The sequence below is a fragment of the Typopeltis vanoorti genome, chromosome 12 (genome assembly GCF_054136105.1).
Source record: "Typopeltis vanoorti isolate ZY-2024b chromosome 12, IOZ_Tvanoo_1.0, whole genome shotgun sequence".
Classification (NCBI taxonomy): domain Eukaryota; kingdom Metazoa; phylum Arthropoda; class Arachnida; order Uropygi; family Thelyphonidae; genus Typopeltis; species Typopeltis vanoorti.
The window spans coordinates 35,269,924-35,290,827 of NC_143560.1; the positions used below are offsets into that span (position 1 = coordinate 35,269,924).

General features: G+C 38.0%; 1 protein-coding gene across 1 annotated transcript in view; it reads right to left on the reverse strand.

Annotated features, from left to right (window-relative positions):
- LOC150100687 (uncharacterized) overlaps positions 1 to 20,904 on the reverse strand; it is a 185,840-nt gene that overhangs the window by 44,395 nt on the left and 120,541 nt on the right. Inside the window, exons 4-5 of the mRNA XM_090401119.1 lie at positions 9,875 to 10,000; positions 3,269 to 3,443 (exon numbers count right to left, since the gene is read on the reverse strand). Coding sequence (XP_090257245.1) covers positions 3,269 to 3,443; positions 9,875 to 10,000 — 301 coding nt within the window. The remainder of the gene's footprint in view (positions 1 to 3,268; positions 3,444 to 9,874; positions 10,001 to 20,904) is intronic.

Here is a 20,904-nt window from a genome sequence, read left to right on the forward strand (position 1 = left end):
CCGGCCCTTGAGTTTTTCTACTCCCCCCCCCCTTCGCCAACACCCACCTCCAACAGACATGTCGTGACCAGACGCCCATTTGTATTCCCTCCTTTAGGGAGTGGTCACTTCAACCCCTGACGTCATCCACCAACTATTTATGGATCCCTTTTTATAAAACATCTCTTTCCCCCCCCCTCCCACGCGGGGTGGTGGCATGGCGAACTTCAAGTATGCGGATTATATGTCATCCTATCAACTGACCTTCGTAGAGGCCAACTAAAGATACACTACTCTACTGTCTGCTCCACACCAAACCCACCTCCCCCCACTCGGTTGCCCTTAGCAACAACGACAACGTGCAAAAATTTTCAGTCCTTAAAGACGTGACATGAGTTATAAGACTGGGTCATACGAAATGCTGCCTCCTATACAGTTGTTCATCTCGTATTTCGATGCGGTGTCCAGTTCGCATTCGATCTAGATCGAAATCATTAACCCCGTTTAGAGCAATTAGCGAGGTTGTTTAGGATTAAGAAATGTCAGCAATAAAGATCATAGAGTTGGAACATCCGGAAATATCTTCTTGTTACCATGGTTACCATACATTTACATTTGGATCGTTGTATAAATATAAATAGTTGTTTTTCAATCCACCGATGTTCACAGTACTGATCTTGCAGACATGTCTTCATTTAGACTAAAAATTGCCAGTTTTTACATAACTCAGTTGTTTTTGCCCTCAATGTCCTATCTATTAAGGCTATCTATTGTTCTATATTGCTCAAGATAGGATGTCTCGATTCCACTGCGTTTAAAGCAAGTTTATCTTACCTTCTTTTTTTCTGCGTGCAAGGTTATCACTTGCGCTGCAGTCTTGAAAAAGAGGGTTGTTTATCTTCAGTGGTCTGTCTCTCTCATTCAGTATACAAGGGTGCATTCTAGTGTGAGTAGATGTTCGTTTTTTTTTTTTTCCCCTTCCACGTTTAATACTTCTACTGTTATTCTGTATTCAAAATATTACTGATATTATACATTTCCTTTTTTTTTTTCTTGTTGGACTTCCATTATTAGTTTAGTGTGAATATGAGCCACTTGAATCGTGAATCGATTTAACACGTGAATTGGCCAAAATATAAAAAAAAAGCGACTCAACATGAAATGACAAAATTCAAGGATCGAAACTCGATACTCACTGAGTGGTTTATGTTCGGTGACGCCCCTATACATTAAATGACTAGTTTACAAAAGATAGTTTTATGTATTTTCATCCTCAGCCTTGATAATTGACGACAATCCTATCGCAAAGGTGACTTTCTGAAAGCTAACACTAACAACTTCGTTTGATAGTAGTTGCTCAACAAAGCATTGCAACAGATAAGTTCAGCGCTTTTGAATAGAAACAGATGTAGAGTAAATGAATACTTTATCTCGTAACTATTACGTAAAACCAAAGTCCGCCCATAGATTTATATCTTCACAATCTTTATCTCGAAATGGAAACGCAAAAAAAAACGTTGTTTTCTATTAAAAATGGAGATAATGTAGGACCTTAGGTCAGATAACGTTATATATTGGAACATGACTCACATTGCTTTATCGCCTATCAAACCACCTGTTCTGTGGAATGATTGTAGCTCCACCTATGGGCGTAACTATTTATTGATTAGGGCAGAAATATGTGAACATATATTTTAACTTGCATATTTAATAAAAACGGTAAAGTCCCAATAAAAAGAGACAGAAAGTGGAAGAAAAAAGCTCTAACCTGCTATAGTCGTGTCCACGAGCACCATCTAGTGGATGATCTACTAACCAAAGGTTGTTTGTCTTGGTGACCATCATTATCTCCTTTCGATTTCCAATTATTTATTTATTTATGTTTTTTTTTAAGCGTCATACAACCTCACCCTTACTAACTGAAGGGTAGGGACGGATGCCTCTGCGTGGGCTATAAACCCGGACTTCCGGGGACTGATTACAGTAAGTGGCTGACGCCCCTCTTAATTGTTTCACTAAATCGATCCGACAGCACGAAACTTGGGTAGAGGTCACCAAAAGGGCGAAGGAAGAATTGATAGCAACAGGAGACACCCATTTCCGTTGATCAGTGTATTTATTTTATTTTTCCCCCCCTTGCATCCCATCATACGGTGAGTGTCGTCATATTAAACCCCCTATTCGTGGAACAGACATCAAACCGGTGAAAGCAATCTAAAACAGACTTGGTGTCGAAACCCTTGGCGTAGAGCAACGTGTTTAGTCAGTCACACCTCTACCTATTCTCTTTGTCACCCCTTACGACCTTTACTGCTAGATCAGAAGTGGAATTTCAGCGGAAGTACATCGAGGAGTGTCACCTCTATGTTTCCGCTGTGAAGAGGGCACATACAAGGATGGGTGCAACTGTTTACTCGTGAAATCAAAGCCATAACGTTAACATTTAAGAAACAAATGAATTTTTTTTTTTTATCTCCGAGCATGCAGATGAATCAATATACATATTGACGACTCATCTAATAGATGGATACAAAAATTAATATTAAAAGAAAGGATAAAGAAATATTCATTGTCTTTCATAGCCAAATAAGTAAACAAATATGGATATGAGTTGCCTTGCTATTATTGCATGTATATTCGCCTTTTATTAATACTTTTTCATTGAAAGTTATGAGCGATATCTGATGGTTCTTAACAGGTAGGTGGAAACCTTAGAATAGTTCGATAATGTCACTTAAAAAATAGACACTTTTCTAATATGAGCTATGGCAATATTCTGGGTTTTCCCCTAATAGAGGAGACCCTCAAAAAACCAGGTTCCAAAAACCCCTATTATAGTAATGCAACACTAATGCATTTCAGGCTGAAGGTTATGCAACTTTGTGTGTTATCGATGACTTTTGGAATTGTTTACATTTTTAATACGTATTACTCCATTTGGTTTATTCATCCATCCAATTCGAGTCCGTTCTTAGACGGGCTGAGTTTTCTAATTACTGGTTACTCTTAATATACAAGCGCATTATTCGAATCCTTCCTAATATACTACAATTAATCGTTTATTTCATTATTGAGTAGTATGGAAGAGATATCATACGCTTATTGTTCATTTAAGTATATAAGTTATTTGTGGGGGGGGGATCAAACTATTTATTATATTATCCTGTGCTCAGAAGTATACTTCATTTGTTTATTTTGCACAGATCGCAGAGCGCCAATGGGAATAATTACTTCCATTAATATGAAATTTTACACTTCGTTATGAAACCAATAAATTGGAAAAACTTACCTTTATTGAGGCGGAGGTCAATGCACGAGAAACTATCTGTGGATGACACGGGTGACGGTATGAAGACGGGTGGGTTGGGTGAAACGGCAGGGCTATTCGGAGAAGAGGATAGTGAAGATCGGCTTTTGTTTATACTAAGATCAACAGGTTCCATCTGAGTTGGCGGACATTCGGCCTGCAAAGAGAAATTACGGTGTGAAAAAAAAAAAAAAAAAAAAAAAAAAAAATGGAAAGAATCTGTTTGTGCGCATGTGCGTGTCAACAAAAGGTAAATGACGCATGCGCAATGGGATTAATTATCCCAAGTTAAATGTGCTAAATGCAATTTCTTCGTAGTTGTCTGAAGGCGTGAAAAACGAGATCAAAGACCTCTCCAAACCATCCCCCAGCAATGTAAAATATGTGAAAATTTCTTCGTTCGCTTACTCTTCAACTGGTCACTGTTAATAACCATGTTCGTTCTATTATGACATTCATTGTCCTACTTTAGGCGTCCGTCTGAGATTATGGTTGGCACTCAATGACTTCCGTGTCACATTTGCACATCTCATGTTTCTTCCTCTCCCACCCCCTCTCCCCCCTCACTGCAGGGATTGTTTTACAGGTGAGAAAACGAAGCTTAATTACTGCAAACTACTTGTTTAGAAACGCAACGGAAGTTCAAGAGTGCCTCTTCCTTATCTGCGAGTGATGCGCGCGCTCTAGACAGAATAAATTCAGGTGGTTTTGCTGATGCATTAGTGAGAGAAAGAAAGGGGGGAAAAAATAAAAGTCGGGCACCTGAGAGAGGGTTGTTTAAGGATCAGTGACCTCCGATTTGTTTCGGAGACGCTGTTCCAAGTAGAAGCTTGTACCTATGAGACGTAAAGAAATACCGTCTTATTATTTTTCAGGTGACTGAGGTGAAAAGGTGGAAATTGTAGGAAATGAGGAAAGAGAGATAGAAAAAAAAAAAAATGAAAAAGAAGGAAACGTCATGTGTCATACGCTGTACCATGTGACCATTGGCACATACAGATACGCAATCTATACTAATAAGGTATCTGCTATTCCATGTGAATTGTTTTAGATCTTTTTTTTTTGCTAGCAAAAACGCATTCATTTTTATTTTTAAAATTTTTCATTTTTTTTTATTTTTTTTTTATTTTGTATTTTGAGCAACTAATCGCTTTGTTTTGTTAATCCTTCATTTCCCAAAGCGCATCAATATCTAGTTAATGCGAAGAACTGATTCAAATGATTTTCATTGCAATGTCTAGGATTTGGATACTGTTCTGCTTAAAATCTCTTTTATCCACATGGTTTTTGCAAGCGTATAGTTTAGTCACAGCTTCCTGTGTAACCCGCAACCCCTTTTTTCTACATCAGGATATCATGCAAAGCTGGGAAACATTACACTGATACTTTAGGAAACAAAAAAGGAGAAGCAAAATAACCCAGTTATTTTAGGTATATTGGATCGAGAGTATCTCGGAAAATTCAGTTAAAACAGAATATTTTTAGTTAAGATGCAAGGTGCATTGTAGTTAGAATTTGCTAAAATACGAAGGTTTTGTGGTCAAAAACTTTATAAATGTAACACTAAGTGGATGAGTCAGAACTCATCAAGCAGTTTTAAGGGGAAAAAATTGCTGTATGAGTTCAGACCCGTGTTCACAGTTCGATTCGTGTTCACGTTTTTGGTTAAAATATAGCTAAACAAGTCTCTGGAATTTCAAACTACTTATATTATCTCTGTTGTATGTTAAACTTAACAAAAATTAATGTGTGTGTGTGTGTGTGTGTGTGTGTGCGCGTGTGTATACACACACATATACTTCGGTTACTCTGTCTATTTTCCACAATTAAATTGTGAATGGAGAACCTGTGGAACAAGTAAAACATTTCAGCTATTTAGGCACGATTTTTAGTGAAGATGGTAAATTAAATATAGAAATAGACAACAGAATCAGCAAAGCTGGTATGGTGGGAAGTCAATTGAATAAATTCATATGGAATAAGAGAGAAATTAGTCGGAACACTAAATTAGCTGTATACAAGACAGTGTTCAAACCAGTCTTAACTTATGGATCTGAGAGCTGGATCAGAAGTAAAACACTTGACCAAAGACTAGAGACCGCAGATATGAGAGTCCTGAGAAAGATTGGGGATGTGAACAGATGGAACAGAAGAGAGAAACAGTAACTCAGAAATGCGAAATAATATACACACCCTACAACTCCTTACGTATATACAGACCTCCGTATTTTCAGCTCATCACACACACAATAGTAAGAGGGAGGAAGAAGATCAAACACACCTAAAATTGATTAACAAGGGTCCCCTTGATGCGCAGGGAGAAAGTCCCCCACCTGTGCTCCCCACCATTTGGAATCATTATTAGCGAAGCAACTCCCCATCAAGTACACCCCGGTCGATACCAAAGTTCCCCTTCCTATAAAGAGAGAGAGAGATTGAAACAGGAACGGAACGATAAAGAAGCTTCCCCCCGCCCCCCTTCCATACATAATCCCTGTCGCCGTGAGACATCGCTCCGGCGGTGAACAGGCACGATCTCCGCTGGACAGGTGTGATTATCGTTGCTGGGTCCGTAGTAGGTGCCTTTAATTAATACTCCGCTAGGGGGACGAGCGACGTTGTTTACAGCTAGGCCGTCCAAATTACGGCTATTTGACGGAATAACTAGGTAGAAGGGCCCTGTTTAAGTGCGTGTAGTTCATGATCAATTACACCCTCTAATTGTGACGTCACAGCTTTTGCGACCATAAAGGGGGACAGAAAGGCCACCCCCTTGATTACATAATTCTACGGGTTAGATTTCTTCTTGGCGCTGCGTTTTTGGAGAGGTTTGGGCAATAAACAACGAGGTCATACCATTGCTAAGAAGGATGCATGAACGAATTCGTCTCCACGTGAACTAGAGAACCTGCCCGCACACACACACACACAGAGTTCACTTCAGAAACAGTAATAAGAATGTAAAAAAAAAAAAAAAAGGCACAGTATGGACAACGAATAAATAAAAATAATTTATTAAAATCGTATCGTTCGCAATGCCTTGATTCATAGAATCTTCACAGATGGCAGCACTGTACATTTCCAAAATAAACAGTTTCTTTAGAATAGATATTGATGTCGAGTTGTTTGGTACTTCAAGTTGTACTCTTGCTGAGGACAATATTCCACTTGGTTAGGATGTCAGCATTTATCCTTGTAGGACTAGCGCCAAAGAAGAAACTCATCAAAGACGGGTTATTAAGCTAATTTTGATTTGATTCAGCGAAATATCTTCTGTTGTTGCTAATACGAAAATAAAACAAAACGCATCCATGTCTTCATTAATTTCGAACGTGTTTCGCAATCGCCTTATAGGTATTTATCTAACCTACAATCTTCTTTTATTCTTCGTTCTATCTGTTTAAAGTAACAACCAATAGAAAACAAAAAACTATCCCTAAGAAGATGGCTTCCTAGACGAACAGTTTATGTTACAATGTAGGGGGAAATGATTTCAAAGGGGACACCTTTCTTTTATTGGACACCTCGCCCATTCTCGCCCTTTCCACTGCTATCTATATCTACCTGTATTCATATGAATATCTTGTTATACATCTTTCTATCTTATCGAAACCAAAATCCCTTGTGGAAGAGGTATGGATTGTAGGTAATCCATCATCACGATAATATCATGAAACATCCCAATTAGTCATGAAGAGTGTGACGTCAGATTTTCATGGATGAGCCCACTGGTGTGTGTATGTGTGTGATATCGTGAGAATGGGAGTACAAGAAGAACTACGTTAGCGTCAAAGAAAACAAGATATTTCAGACATCGATAACATCAACTTACAGGTGTCTAGAATAATAGATGGAGTGGGCAAAAAAGATAATTTCTCATTCATGGCACTTGCAACAATTGCGTAAGAGGCAAAAAAAAAAAAAAAAAAAAAAAAAAAAAAAAAAAAAAAAAAAAACTTCGTGTGGCCTCAAATATATTCGGGAGAAGAAGAAGCGAGTGCAGATGAATTCCAACTAACCTTCCAGTAATAGCTCACGCTGCAAACTCATTTTGCCAGACCCGATCCACTGCAGGAAGACACAACTTCTTAGTCTGACAGAAGCTGCAATTATTCTCACCTAAAGGCGACGGAGGTCAGGATTAAAGTGGCCGAGATAACCGTGCTTTCTTGTCTAAAAGAGGCTCTTAGAGTGCACGCAACTTGCTACCATCATATTCTTTATATGTTGCGTGTGTTGTTAAGCCTAAAGGGTGAGCTTCAGTTTCTGATACTACTGAATACTTTTATTTATATTTTCTCTCGCTTTCCTTATTTCCTCCCCATTCTATTTATCCCCCCCCCCCCCCAAAGTGCGCTATAGCTTCTGCGATCAACTCACGAAGGGGCAGTGCTATCAGTAACCTTTCTCTGCAATTATGTTAATATATACATTCTAAGTGCATCCCATTACACACGAAATTATGCGAGCATCGAAGGGAGGGATTGGAGCACGAGACTGCAGACGTCTTCACATATTAAAGTCTGGTTTTTTGGTGTCTATTCATGGGTGAACAAATCTTTTTAGGGCTTCAATATAAGGCGGGCAAAATACGAATTATTTATATATTACCATAATTGAATTTGTGATCGGTACTCATGAAGTAAATAATTAAAATATTTAAAGGAAAATGAATATTCTTTCGTTTTATGCAGATAGCTGCTGGGGTTTCGGACTGGGCCAAAGACGCATTTAAAGAGGACAGCAGGTAGTGAATATACAATGGAAGGAGTGACCGGAAAATTCAGAGTGGAAGAAAATTATTTTACGATAGAAAACAGGAAGTATCTCGATGGAGGGTGGATACATGCATCGGTTTACTTTTAAGTATGTTATATCGCTACACACTCTCTACCGAAGTCTATAAATTATCCAAAGTCTCATAAAGACTTGAATGATTCTATCTAAATCTGTTTTAGGGGCAATAAATAAACCAATAGAGAAAATTACCGAGTTATTTCTACACGTGTTGCAACTCATAGCCTCTCATATAAGCGCCTCTATTGAGTGTGTAAAAATTCATATTCACTGATGCGATAGCTACGCCATTGTTCTTTCAATTTATCAAATATTCGTAGCGGTAAAATGCTAAGTACATTCCATGACATATCTCTACACGATTATGTCAGTGAGAATAGGGCTATCTCCTTATAAAAGACCAAGGAATTGGCCCTTTTCTAGAATACAAATAATTTATTGATGTTAATATACCTGCCCTTAGGAAGAGAATGTGGCTGAGAGAGACAAAGAATGGTACAGTGGTTGAGCTGAATGCTAGTAATCCTGGGGATAAGTCAGTCCTTTGAAGGGGGAGGGTCGACTATTCGATATAAATATCAATGATGGTAAAACTGACACATTTTGGACGTCACCAGCAAATGTTTATTGTAATAAATGTCAATTTATTACAATAAACATTTATTGAATAAATAAATCGATATAGTATTGATAAGTTAAAGGAAATAATCTAATTTCTATATTTTAATAATAATTAAAATATAGAGTCTGTATCTAAGAAAGTGGTCAGTCAAAATGCTATTTTAATTTTTAAATGTAAGCTATTCAGTTCGTAATAGGACTAGTGGCGCCATCTGTACCTATAATCAAAATAGGAAACTAATGCCTTAACAGTTATTCTCTTGAGCGATTTTTGATCATCATTAGTATAGAATCAGCATCACTAATCGAAAAATATCCGTTATAGCAACTGCCTTCCCAATGATGATTTAAACATGGGGGGGGGGATTTTATTATTTAGTATAAATTCTAAAACTTGAACCGCAACACGTGCATAGTCCAACCAGTTTATACCAACACGGATCTACTCCACCCATCAAGAGATTTTCTGCAGATGTGGAATACCTGGAAGCATGACTCATGCGATCATGCAACCCATTTGCAGTTGTATAACAAACAGAACCTCCTTCCTCTTCGATAGAACGACTATTTAACCTAAAAAAAAAAATTATTGTAATCATTGAAGTTTTTCTTTTTCGATAGCGGTTTCATCGACAAACATTGTGTGGAGTTTAATTGTAAACTGTACCAACGGAGCTTGCACGTGTGATGTGTCACCGACAGACAGACAGAGAAAGAATTTTTATGCAACTTCAGACACAAAATCTGAACATCGTCTTGCCAAATAGGCGCGGTGTGGAAAATGTTTGTTCTGGTTCCTGTTTTAATCCTCTGTCTACCTCAAAACCTATATCATCAAAGAAGGTAATGGGGGTGTGTATGTGTGTGTACAGGATAGGAATAACTATTTTATGTGCATTCGGATATCAAATGAACTAATCATTCAAATATTATCATTGTTAAGAAAACAAAATGTATGTGCCAACCGACAAAATTCTATCGCAACAATGAGTGGCCTCAACAATACTCTTTGCACTTGGTATTATATATTGTTGCTTAGCGTACTAGAATAGCTAAACAAAAGATCAAATAATGTAGTAATTACCCCGTATTTCAGGTTTACAGACCCAACACTCAATCAATAAATACAAAATAGAAAAAAAAATTAAAGAAAGACAGGAATTCACCTACTTCTTTTGAACTCATGATAGAATTCATGTGTTGCATCTGAGGGAGTGCGATGCGGCAGGTGGGGACGAGGGTGGCAAATACAGGAGAAAGCCTCCGTATGTCAGGCGGGAGGGCACGGCCTTCTTGCTATAAAAATAAAAGAAAAAAAATAAAAATATTGCATTTTGAAAAAAATAGTAAAGTTTAGTAATTTTTTTTAAACGTACATTATCATAATGGAAGAAGATAATAGATGTTGATAGAAGAAGATTTTGATCTTGTTATGATCATCACAATATCAAAAATCAGATGTAACAATTTGTCTGATAACAATATCAAAAATCGTACAGTATTCGAACATCGTCTGCCTTTCAACAATATTAAAAATCACGTTATTCTAACAATCAGCATTATAACAATATCAAACATAGCACGATATTCTACCAATCTGTCTTATAACAATATAAACTGTCAGATATTTCGTATCGCTTAAAAGTTTAAAAATGAAGCGTTAATTCTACATTTGTTGAATCTGATACAAATAGAGTGAGTGTTTGGTAGAAACACAAGCCTAGGCGCAAGCGCAGTAGTGTTGGTAAATTGCCAAATAGATTAGATACGCTTCAAAGCATATTATGGCATAGGTTAAGCTAGCCATTCGTTTTATACATGACTAACATGCTCAACTGAGAAATCTTTGAGATATTGGGTAGAAGAGGGGGTCGTTAGTCGAACTCTATTTAAGTATCCGTAATGTATGGTCGGATGTTTTTATTTCTACAATTTATTCTTTATATTCCATACATACATAAGAGAGAAATGGGGTGGAGATAGGATTAAAAATTAATTAGTGTCGTACTTGAAGGTGTCGGTGGATATTTTTGTGGTACAGTAGACAGACGAACATAAAACGGAAAAGAGTGGCGTTTTACAAAATTCGTGTATATAGACACGAAGGGGAAAGACAGGATAAATAGAAACCAAAATAGAAACGGGAAGTAAATAAATAAATAAAGAAAAAAAAAGGAGTTTAAACTAGTGTATACTATCGACCTCAAACTAAACAAACACGCAAAAAAGTCTGTCAATAAAAACCTAAAAAAAAAAAAAAGGTTAAAAACGCGGAAGCAAACGCCTGTCTCTGTCAGCCACTAGTTGCGTGTCGGGGTGACCAAAATCAGTAAGGCTTGATGCCTCACGAAAAAATCCAGAGTGTCTTTGAACTCGGGTACTGTGAGAGGCCGTCTGAGTAGCGGACTGTAGCGGGGGTGTTGGTCGGGATGGCAGACAAGGGTTCGACAGGACACGCCTAGCGTTCGGTGGCGCCATCGTAGACCGCGTCACATGCAGTAGCTGTTTTCACGAGAGGATACACATCAGCGGACTCAGTCTGAGAGTCTAATGAAAGCTGCATTTTGTTTTATGGTATCGGGGGGTGGATCCACCAAATGATTGCATCATCTTACAAGTTTTATTTTCCTCCTACTAATACACGTTAGACTTGAGCGGTGGAATCCTCGCCGATTTTTCTAGGTTTCGTTACACTCCACAAGTGTCGGATGCATTTTGAACTCTCAGATTTCCATACGCGATTGAAAACTAGGGAATAATTTGAAAACTGACTTTTCAAATGCTATATATCAATCAGATAGGCCATTTGTCTGTAATAGTTAAAACAAGACCATATTCTTGACAATTTTTTTTTTTTTTTTTTTTTTTTTAAATTTGAGCGTAAACTGCGTCTAAGTTGAACTCATCTCCGTTTATGTTTCAATTCAGTTTAATTTCGAAACATGAGCAAATTCGAACATCCCCATGGTAGGATCTACTGAGACTTTTATTAACAACATGTCTGTGGTTGCACATCCCATGATTCCTCTTTGAAGATTATTCTCGAAAAACCACTTGGTGGCGCAATGAATCTTGATTGATGACAAGTACCACAGTGACATTAACAACCTGGCCTAGCAGGAAGGCTTTATCTGTAGACTCCCTAATCTGATTAAGATTATGGACTAGCTAATTGATCCTCAGTAGAAAACTCTTATAAATGTTCTGTTATTACCAGAACCGAACCTAAGCTTTTTCCAAACAAAAGACATCGATGCTATCGACTGCACTACAGTCAACAATCCGTGTCCGTATGCCATCTATTATAGAGACACTTCAATGTCACCACAGAGGGATGATTCAAGATTGTCCTCAATTATAGACGTACGTGAGCCATGAGAAATAAAAGGAAAAACTTGTGGTTAAAATAACTTTCCCGCTCAATGGAGTGTCTTAACTTGCTTACGCTGTCTTACTATGAAATAGCTGCACGCTTAGCAAAACAGAAAGAAATATAAAATTTCTTTCTCTATCTAACTTCCACCATTACTGCTCTTTTAATTGCACCCACGAGATTCTTTACAAACCACACTCTTCAGATAAAAAAAAAATGCGATTTAAAAAGTCATCACAGAACACGAAGAGGCAAAGACCCCACCCTAACCACCCTCCTTTCCCCCCCAAAACAAATTCATTTACTCAACCTGTACATTCGTGGTTAAGCACGGAACTCATTCCAAGATGGGCGGTACATGCGCGACATTCTCACGATCAGATAACAAGCACTTTACCTTTTTCTTATGCCCGACTACAGAGAAGCTCATAGTGTACCACCCCTGCAGGTGTCGGAAGGGGTGACTGATAGCCTGCGGGTGGGAACAAGGGCACCGCGATCATGTCGTCGTGGTAGTGAAGTCCGTGCCCAAGGGAGGAGGAGGGAAGAGGTTAAGGGCACGAAAAGGCCAAGATTTACGCATCGGAACGTCTATCTACCCCTTCATTACTACCCCCCCCCCCCCCCAAAAAAAAAAGCATCGGTCCGTCACCCTTAAGAGGACGTCAACATTGGTTAAGTTCGGTATCACGAACAAGCAAACGTAATCCCTTTGGAACTTTACCCAGTGCATTCTGCACTAACACCTTCTCGTTTTTTTTTTTTTTTTTTTTTTTTTATAAGAAGATAATAATAACCTCGGTCTCCATTCTGATTGGCAGAGATTTATAATAACGCCATTAGCGAAAACCCTGATGAAATTAGCCTTAGTGCAATTTACTAGCTTCAAAGGTCATACCTTGGACCTCGTATAATTACAAGAACCTTCCCCCATAATAGACACGTACACATGCACGAAAATTATATCAAAAAACACACACGTGTTGAGTGTAAAAAGCCACCCACGGTTAACCCAAGTTCTTCCTGATACGTCAAAGCTTACAAAAATAAATAAAAGAAGAAAACAATAATCTTATTATACGTAGATCAACAAATGGTAACTGTATTTGCTAATGTTAACAGTGCGAAACAAAGTAACGCACGCACACACACCATTGTTGGTAGTGAACTATTCTGTCTGTACGTAGCACGTGACTAAATGTACATTAATCAAGTCACAGCGTGTAGCTAGCTTCCGAGAATTAGTCTCGAGTCAGGATAATAAATTCTGATTAGAAAAATTATAAATTCTTAGAAGGAAGGGGTGGGGGGCTTTTAAGCGGTGGAAAAAGATGACTGTGATCGTCATCAAAGTGCACATTCTGAATACTGACTACACCAATGAAACTTTCTCTTAATCATCAACGAAACATCTCAGAAAGAGAGATTTAGGACATCGAACTAAAACGCCTAACATTCTCTCCATTACATATTTATATAAGCGCTATTTGTATGCAAGGCATTCAGTGTCCCCATGATATAAACTATACGAGTTCTATTCTTTCTTTTTTTCTTCTTTCCTTTTTTATAGTATCTTAAGTATGCACCTGAACGAAATACTAAATAATCCTTGAGATCAGTGAACGTTAATGATTATTTATATTTGGGGACATTTTCTACGTAAGATTATCATGAAAAACAATCAAACCATCTTTGGAACGCATATCGCGTTCACAAAAGAACAGGAATCATTTGTAAGTATGAAGAACACACTTAACGAAACAAGATTTTAAACAAGGTTGTTTAATAATCAAACATGACATTGATTCGAGCCACTTCAGACCTTCAGTAAGCAAAGTAGTCTCACACCGAACGATGAAAATAATCTACTATTTGAGTATTACATAGAAAATATTCAGCACAGCCCCCCACCGTCCTATGACTATGAATGACGTGTCGGTTTTCTATTAATTGTGTGTTCTGTGGCTGCTTTGTATATTTTGTTGGAAGTTTTTTTCCACTTGGTTAGACTATAATAAATTTAATTTAATTTTTTATCCAAATGTAAGCAAACAAAGTTTGCGCCTGAAGTATCTTCAGGACTGAATCACCACCTCTGGGTCTGGCTCCCACTGACGACACCTCAATAAAGATCGAAACCGGTCTGGGTAGTGGCCCTTCCCTTAATACATAGCATTATACATGTCCGTAAGAAGTGCTTTGCATTATGGGAGATACTAAGACAAGGAGTGATGAGAGCTTAGTCCACCTTTACCACGAGTTGCCTCAGTCCTGAAGATACTTCAGGCGCAAACTTTGTTTGCTTACACTTGGATAAAGGATTAAACCAAATTTACTTTGTATATTTTGTAAAAAAGTCCTAATAATGATTCTACATGTTTTAGACGGGAGTCGAACTTTTGTCTTTATATATGTGACAACTAGTCTTTCTTAGATATGCATCTTTAAATACTAAGAAGGCTACGTAAGATTACAAGAGAACAACAGAAAGCCTGTGGTTGTGACTGGTTGGAATTACAGATAAAACAACTAAAGGCTATGAGCAGGGTTTTATGTTTGTTAATTGGACAAATGAGCTATCAGAAAAGAACTTGAAAACTATGTCACAAGCATCAATTTCTTTATCTTTGTGAATGTGAATGAAGGATTTTATTTCTACGAGCTACTCTTCGATTAAGTTTCGTTGATGCCTTGGTTTGCGACGGCGTTTGTGGGTCAGGATGGAGTTTCGAAACAGCGGTATTACTTTTCGTTATCCGCAACGTAAATATTAATATTTTCCCCTAATACAAATGGTTCGGTTTACTCACGCGGGAAGTCACACTCGGGTGTGTGGCTTCCTCCCGTTCTTGGTTTAGAAGATTGGAGGGAGGAGGGATGTAACCCACCAAATATAAGAAGCATCATCATTTATAATAGCAAACAGCGGGATGCAAAAAAAAGGGGGGAACCCCCCTTTTTACCACCTTCATTTCCCATTCCTCCCGCAAAAACCTCCAACACCATTTCCTCCATCTTTTGTTCATCAACAACTTCCCCATATCTCCACCTGGGTCGTTCCGCTGCCGTATGACCTACCGCGACCTCTTTTCGGTGGCAGCGTTCATTGTTCCGACGAAAAGGAAATAACCCACTCCAAGGCCACGCAAGACTCTGACCTCCAAGACGTTTTGAGGAAAACTTGGAAACAGACGAAAATAAGAAGAAAGAAAAGAAAAAAAAAAAAGAAAGAAAGAAAAAACTCTCAAGATGAAGAAGGATAGACCAGTGGAATTACAGCATCTCAGTCAGCCACGTGCCAGATCATAAATCAGCACAACCCCCGCACCATCCTCCCCACAACTATATCACTGCAGTGGGATTCCCAGTGTAAGTCCACACTTGAAGGAGTGTTAAGGTCAGTTTTAAACTACTCTGAATGGCTGCCAATTGCGATGGTTGTTGGAGAAGCTAGCAAATGATTTATGAACGCTAGTTTGTGACAAATGGTGTTAGAAACATTAAAGATTCATTGAATAAGACGACACGGAAACTTGTGACTCACAACTGTTTTCAATATTACTTTCTTGGCAATGCCTTCTAAACAACAACGATGTTCCCTTTGCCTAAATTTCAATTTATTCTGGAACCAAAATCCCTACCTTGCATTTTGTTTTGTTATTAGTGTCAACTTATAACAAAACAAATACCATCATTACGCAGTAAAATCAATTAGTAATGTAATTAATGAAGTTAAAAAGGGGTACTGAGTGAAAATAATAATGGATTCTCTGATTTCTATTGTTTAATTATTTGTTAGATGGTTCTGTATGCGCACGTGTTGATGCAGTTGACCTAACGCGAACGCAATCCAACATTGTTGCCTTAAATAACTACCAGCCATGTATGGCTTGCGCATCGTGGCTGGCTCTTGTGCCTCGGTGTAATTTGCACACGTAGAGGAATGGGGAGAAAAGAATTATATAATCCCTAAAGGATTATGTAATTCTTTTTCTCTCAAAAGACTGCATCTGCTTTCTTTTATCATTCTATCGATTGCTTTATATCTCCAGAACTGTAATTATTTACGATGATTATTTTAATCCATTCAAATTTCTTCTTTCTTTTTTTTTTTGTTTAAAATAGTCGCGATTCAAATACAAAGAAGAAGTTAGGTTTGTTTTTATATATATTTAAATGACAAATGCTTGTGTGGATTAAATTCGACACTATCATACATATTTATAAGTATACGCTCAGTATATTAGCCGTTGGAATTAGAATAATGATGTAAGTAATGCGGATGTATAGAAGATAATTTGCGACTTTACAACAGACAATGGTAAACAGCTAATCTCATAATAGACTTTCATGACATCATTTTAGGGTAATTTTTCAACTGCTGTTTTGTTTTTTTCTTTTAAAGTAAATCGTTCTAAGAGTTGGAGATCATTATACTAGTGAAAAATGTTTTTTTACTGATGATACATTATAATGAGAGAGAGAGAGAGAGGAATAACAATTAAAATAACTTTCATTTGTTTATTATCGACTAAACTAAGATGAACGTGACGTAATATTTTTCATAAAGTACACAAGTAAAGGAAATGTAATTGCTTAGTCAAGAACGAAATAGGCGATATAGTCGACCACACTTTGGCACACTGGTGGTGTTCCAAATGTAATGGCGTATTATCGACCGAACCAAGATGAACGTGACGTAATAATACTTTTCATGAAGTATACAAAGGAAATGTAATTGCTTAGTCAAGAACGAAATAGGCGATAGTCGACCACACTTTGGCACACCGGTGTTCCAAATGTAATGGCGTATTATCTTGCGAAAGATACATACGACTGAAAATAAACAAAAAAGAGATCGATTAAAGAAATTAAAAGAGAAAAAAAGGAAAGTAGAAGATAGAAATAAACCAAAGAAGTTATATATGCCAGAGAGAAAGAAAATTAATATACAGCGGTAAAAAAAAAAGTTTCCCAGAGGGAGAGAAAGATAAATAAAAAATAAAACCAAGAATGCTTGTAATAAACAGAACAGAGAGAGAGAGAGAGAGAGAGAGAGAGAGAAAGCAGGAAGCTTGTTCTCGCGTGATTGCTTCACTGCGCATTCGAGGTGACTTCCCCCGCCCCCTCCCCCCCAAGTCCGTGGTTATCACAGACGGCATCGTCAGAGCGCCACGCTCACAGATCTGTTCGTCGGAGCGAAGAGCTGCCGAGCCGTGCCCTAATCGGTGGGAACATCCACGCCATAAGGGGGAGAGCTTGCGGCCGCCACCGGAGAATCAAGAAAGTCGCGGTTTACAGATGTTTAAATGGTGTCAGTGCACCCCGTAGAGTTAGCCTCGCTGAGACGATCTCTTCCTCCACACCCTCTTCAAAAACTCGACGCTCAAGAGCGTTCATGTGCATCAAACGGGCTAACCCCACTCCCCCCCCTCTTTTCTCCTATCTTGTTCCCCCCCCCCCTTTTTGCAACTCTTTCAACAGGGGTATTAGACTTTTGCTCCGAAACAGAAGTAAATGGGACGATCCAGTGATGAACGCTAATCCCCTCCCCTCTCCGATTTTTTTCCCGATTCTGTACGAAAGTACGACGTAGCCAAGAAAAAGCCCTAAATTTGAACCATGCATCGATCAGGCTCGGTTGGTAATTGCACAAGAAGAAAAACTTTCCCAGTTGTATGTCTCATTTCCTCTTACACCATCAGGTGTCTACTCAGTTGGCAAAAGAAGATCCCGTCAGCTTCTGGAACCAGTGAAGTGTTGCGTAGATGACAGCAGAAACTTTTTTTTTCTCTTTGTGATTCGTGTTTTGTTGGCTACTGTAATATCGCTGCTAAGCGGAACTCCAACGGACAAATGCAAACACCTTCGCAAGTATGGACACCTGTCATTCTGTTACAAATTAGGCCTATATCTTTTCACGCACCATTTCGGCACTTCCTTGTGATTTGCTTCAGCAATCGAGTACTTTTCTTTAACCAAGTGAACCATTTCCAATCTTTTAATCCTAACTTGATCGACCAAGTAATACATAGTTGACGCCAATGACTCCACAAATACGATTTGAAAACAGAATTTTATTCTTGTCAATTTTGATTTACAAATATCCACATCACATTTCAACTCGTTAGACATCAACACCCGTGTACGATTCTCATTTATTTGAAAGACCAAAAACCAAATCTGTCAATTTCACTGTTGTAAATCACAACGCGCGTCTCAGCATTGCAATCATCGTGTTTGACAGCTATTATGCAAACAAGACATGCGCAAAGATTCGTTTACTTTTTTCAACATAAGTAAGCAAGTGTTCGACTGGAACTAAACTATTAAAGATGGAATCTATCTGGGGAAACTATCATCTCAAGACAACAGTCGTATTCGTTGTACTACAATAGAACATTTGATATGTCTGTGTGATGAGGCTCTACCCCGTGTCCAGTGTTCTTTCATACTGAGAAGGTAGATGGGTGATTTGAAGTATAGTATCATCTTCCCGAGCAACTCCAGAATCTTTCCCAAACACGGGTACAGATTTTTCTCCTAGAAACTCGGGTGTTATATCACGCTCTTGTATCCATTCAATTTCGTATGTTATCGGGATTAATCGAGCGAATGTATATAAGATTAGAAGTCAATTATGTTGTCACTTCATCATCTAAACGAAGTTCATTGCCAGTTTTATCGTTTATGAGATTCCAGCATACTTTTTTTTTTAAGTATCCCTCTTCTACTGTATATTTAATCCGCTGTCTCCTTAAAAGCCGACTGAAGCTATAAAATCAAATTATGGCAAAAGTGATGGCAACTATAAACATGATTCCCTGACACGCAAAGGACTTTAAAACAGTGGTAAAGCTGCTTTGCTCTTGGACTGTTTGGGAGGTCGGATAAATGGGAGGGAACTTTAGATTTCGGTCTCAAGCAGTCAACTGGGATTACAAATGAGAAAGTTTTTTTTTGTATCGTTTTCATGGTTGGCTTGGACTGTGTTTACAAACCCAAATCCTAGCGATTATAACAGCTTCCAAGGTGTCCTTTCCAGGATACGAATTAGCCTTATAAAGGTGACATATACAGATGACATATCGCGAGAATACTTAATATCAACGTTACTTTTTGATTTTTTTCCCTTTCCACTTTACTTACTGTTCCCTCCATTAATCAAGTCCCCCAATCTCTTTTTTTATTATTGGTTATACTCTTGCCCACGTCACTTCATAGATAATTCACATCAAAAACTTGGTGGATCGTTTGTTTCCCATGGTAATACTTCTCCATAGTCATTTCTAAACCACGTGGTATTATTTCTACTTTTCCCTTTACTGACTAAGCTACGGTTTTTAATCTGTTTAATCCAAACTCTCTGTGAATGCCATGAAGGGATGCAATAGCGTATTAGATATTGCAATTTCTTCATTTTTTTTTCTTTGAATATTTTATCAGCCATAAATGTGACATTGATATTAATTTAAATGCCAGTGGTTTCCCTTGCTATTGATCGGTGTTTCTGTGGCGCAACTGTGAGAATATCACGATATGTGTTTTCCTGTTGGAAAGACCTAGGTTCGAATCCCATTTAGACTGCGAGGAAATCTTTATGAACTTTTCATCTGAAGGTGAGTTAATGTGTCATACGGAGATGAAAGTTTTTTCCTTCTTGGAAACCCGGATTTTTCATACCACAAGTTATTGCTATTAGTCATTTAAGTTCAGAGATCACTGTTGAACATCTTTATGTGCTTCTCCAATAAATGGATCCTTTCCATCTAAGTCTTGGAATCATTCGTGTGATATTCATATTTGTGCACCAGTTCGAAAATCAAAGGAAAAAATCTATCAATAACTTCCAACTTCCAAATGTATTATGCGAAAGATGAAGAATCTATAGTCTTCACCTGGAAGATTGAACAAGCTGTAGTGTCTACAACTGGAAGATCTACAAGTTGAAGATGAAGAAGTTATAGAATCTACAGTTAGAAGATGATGAAGCTATTGATTCTGCTGTTGGAAGATGAGAATGTTATGGAGATTATAGTTGGCGGGTGAAGAATCTTCAAATTTTATAGATGAAGACGTTATAGATTTTACAGATGAAGATGCTATAGATTCTACAGCTGAAGGATGAATAAGCTATAGATTCTAGAAGATAAGGAGTCTGCAGATTCTATTGTTGTAATATGAAGAAGGTATACAGCTGGAAAATGAGGAATCTCAGATCCTTATAATAGGATGCCTACTCCATTAGAGTTCAATGTCACTGTAAATCTTTACTTAACAATATTTGGAAATTAGTGTGTTGTATCATTCAATAGACAGTCAGATCTGAACTCCGCTTTGGCCCGCTCTCTCAACACACGTACACACACACACACACACACACACACACACACACACACACACACACACACACACACACACACACACACACTGACTTTAAAGCCAAACTTATTTGATTTTATTGACTAGTTCCTGAAAATCATTACTGCTTACCAAGCTGTCTAATCGATCTTGTTACCGAGTGAAGTCCTGATGGATTATAAATGCAATTCCTGGTAGTTTAGTAACAGGCACAGGAAAATCCTCTGTTTCTTAGGTTTACAGGAAAATCAGCCTGCAAGAGGAAACGTCACACCACTCCCATAGTGCTCATATTGTTAGCGCGCAAGCAACACAATTATGGTCACGTGCATATCGGAATGTAACATTGTTAATAAGCAGGACCATGCGTGTAAGCAAGGGTATGAAAAAAAAAAAAAAAACGGACATTATCGACTTCTAGGAATATTTGTTAGATTACAAGAATTTAGTGCTGATAGCGAAATAT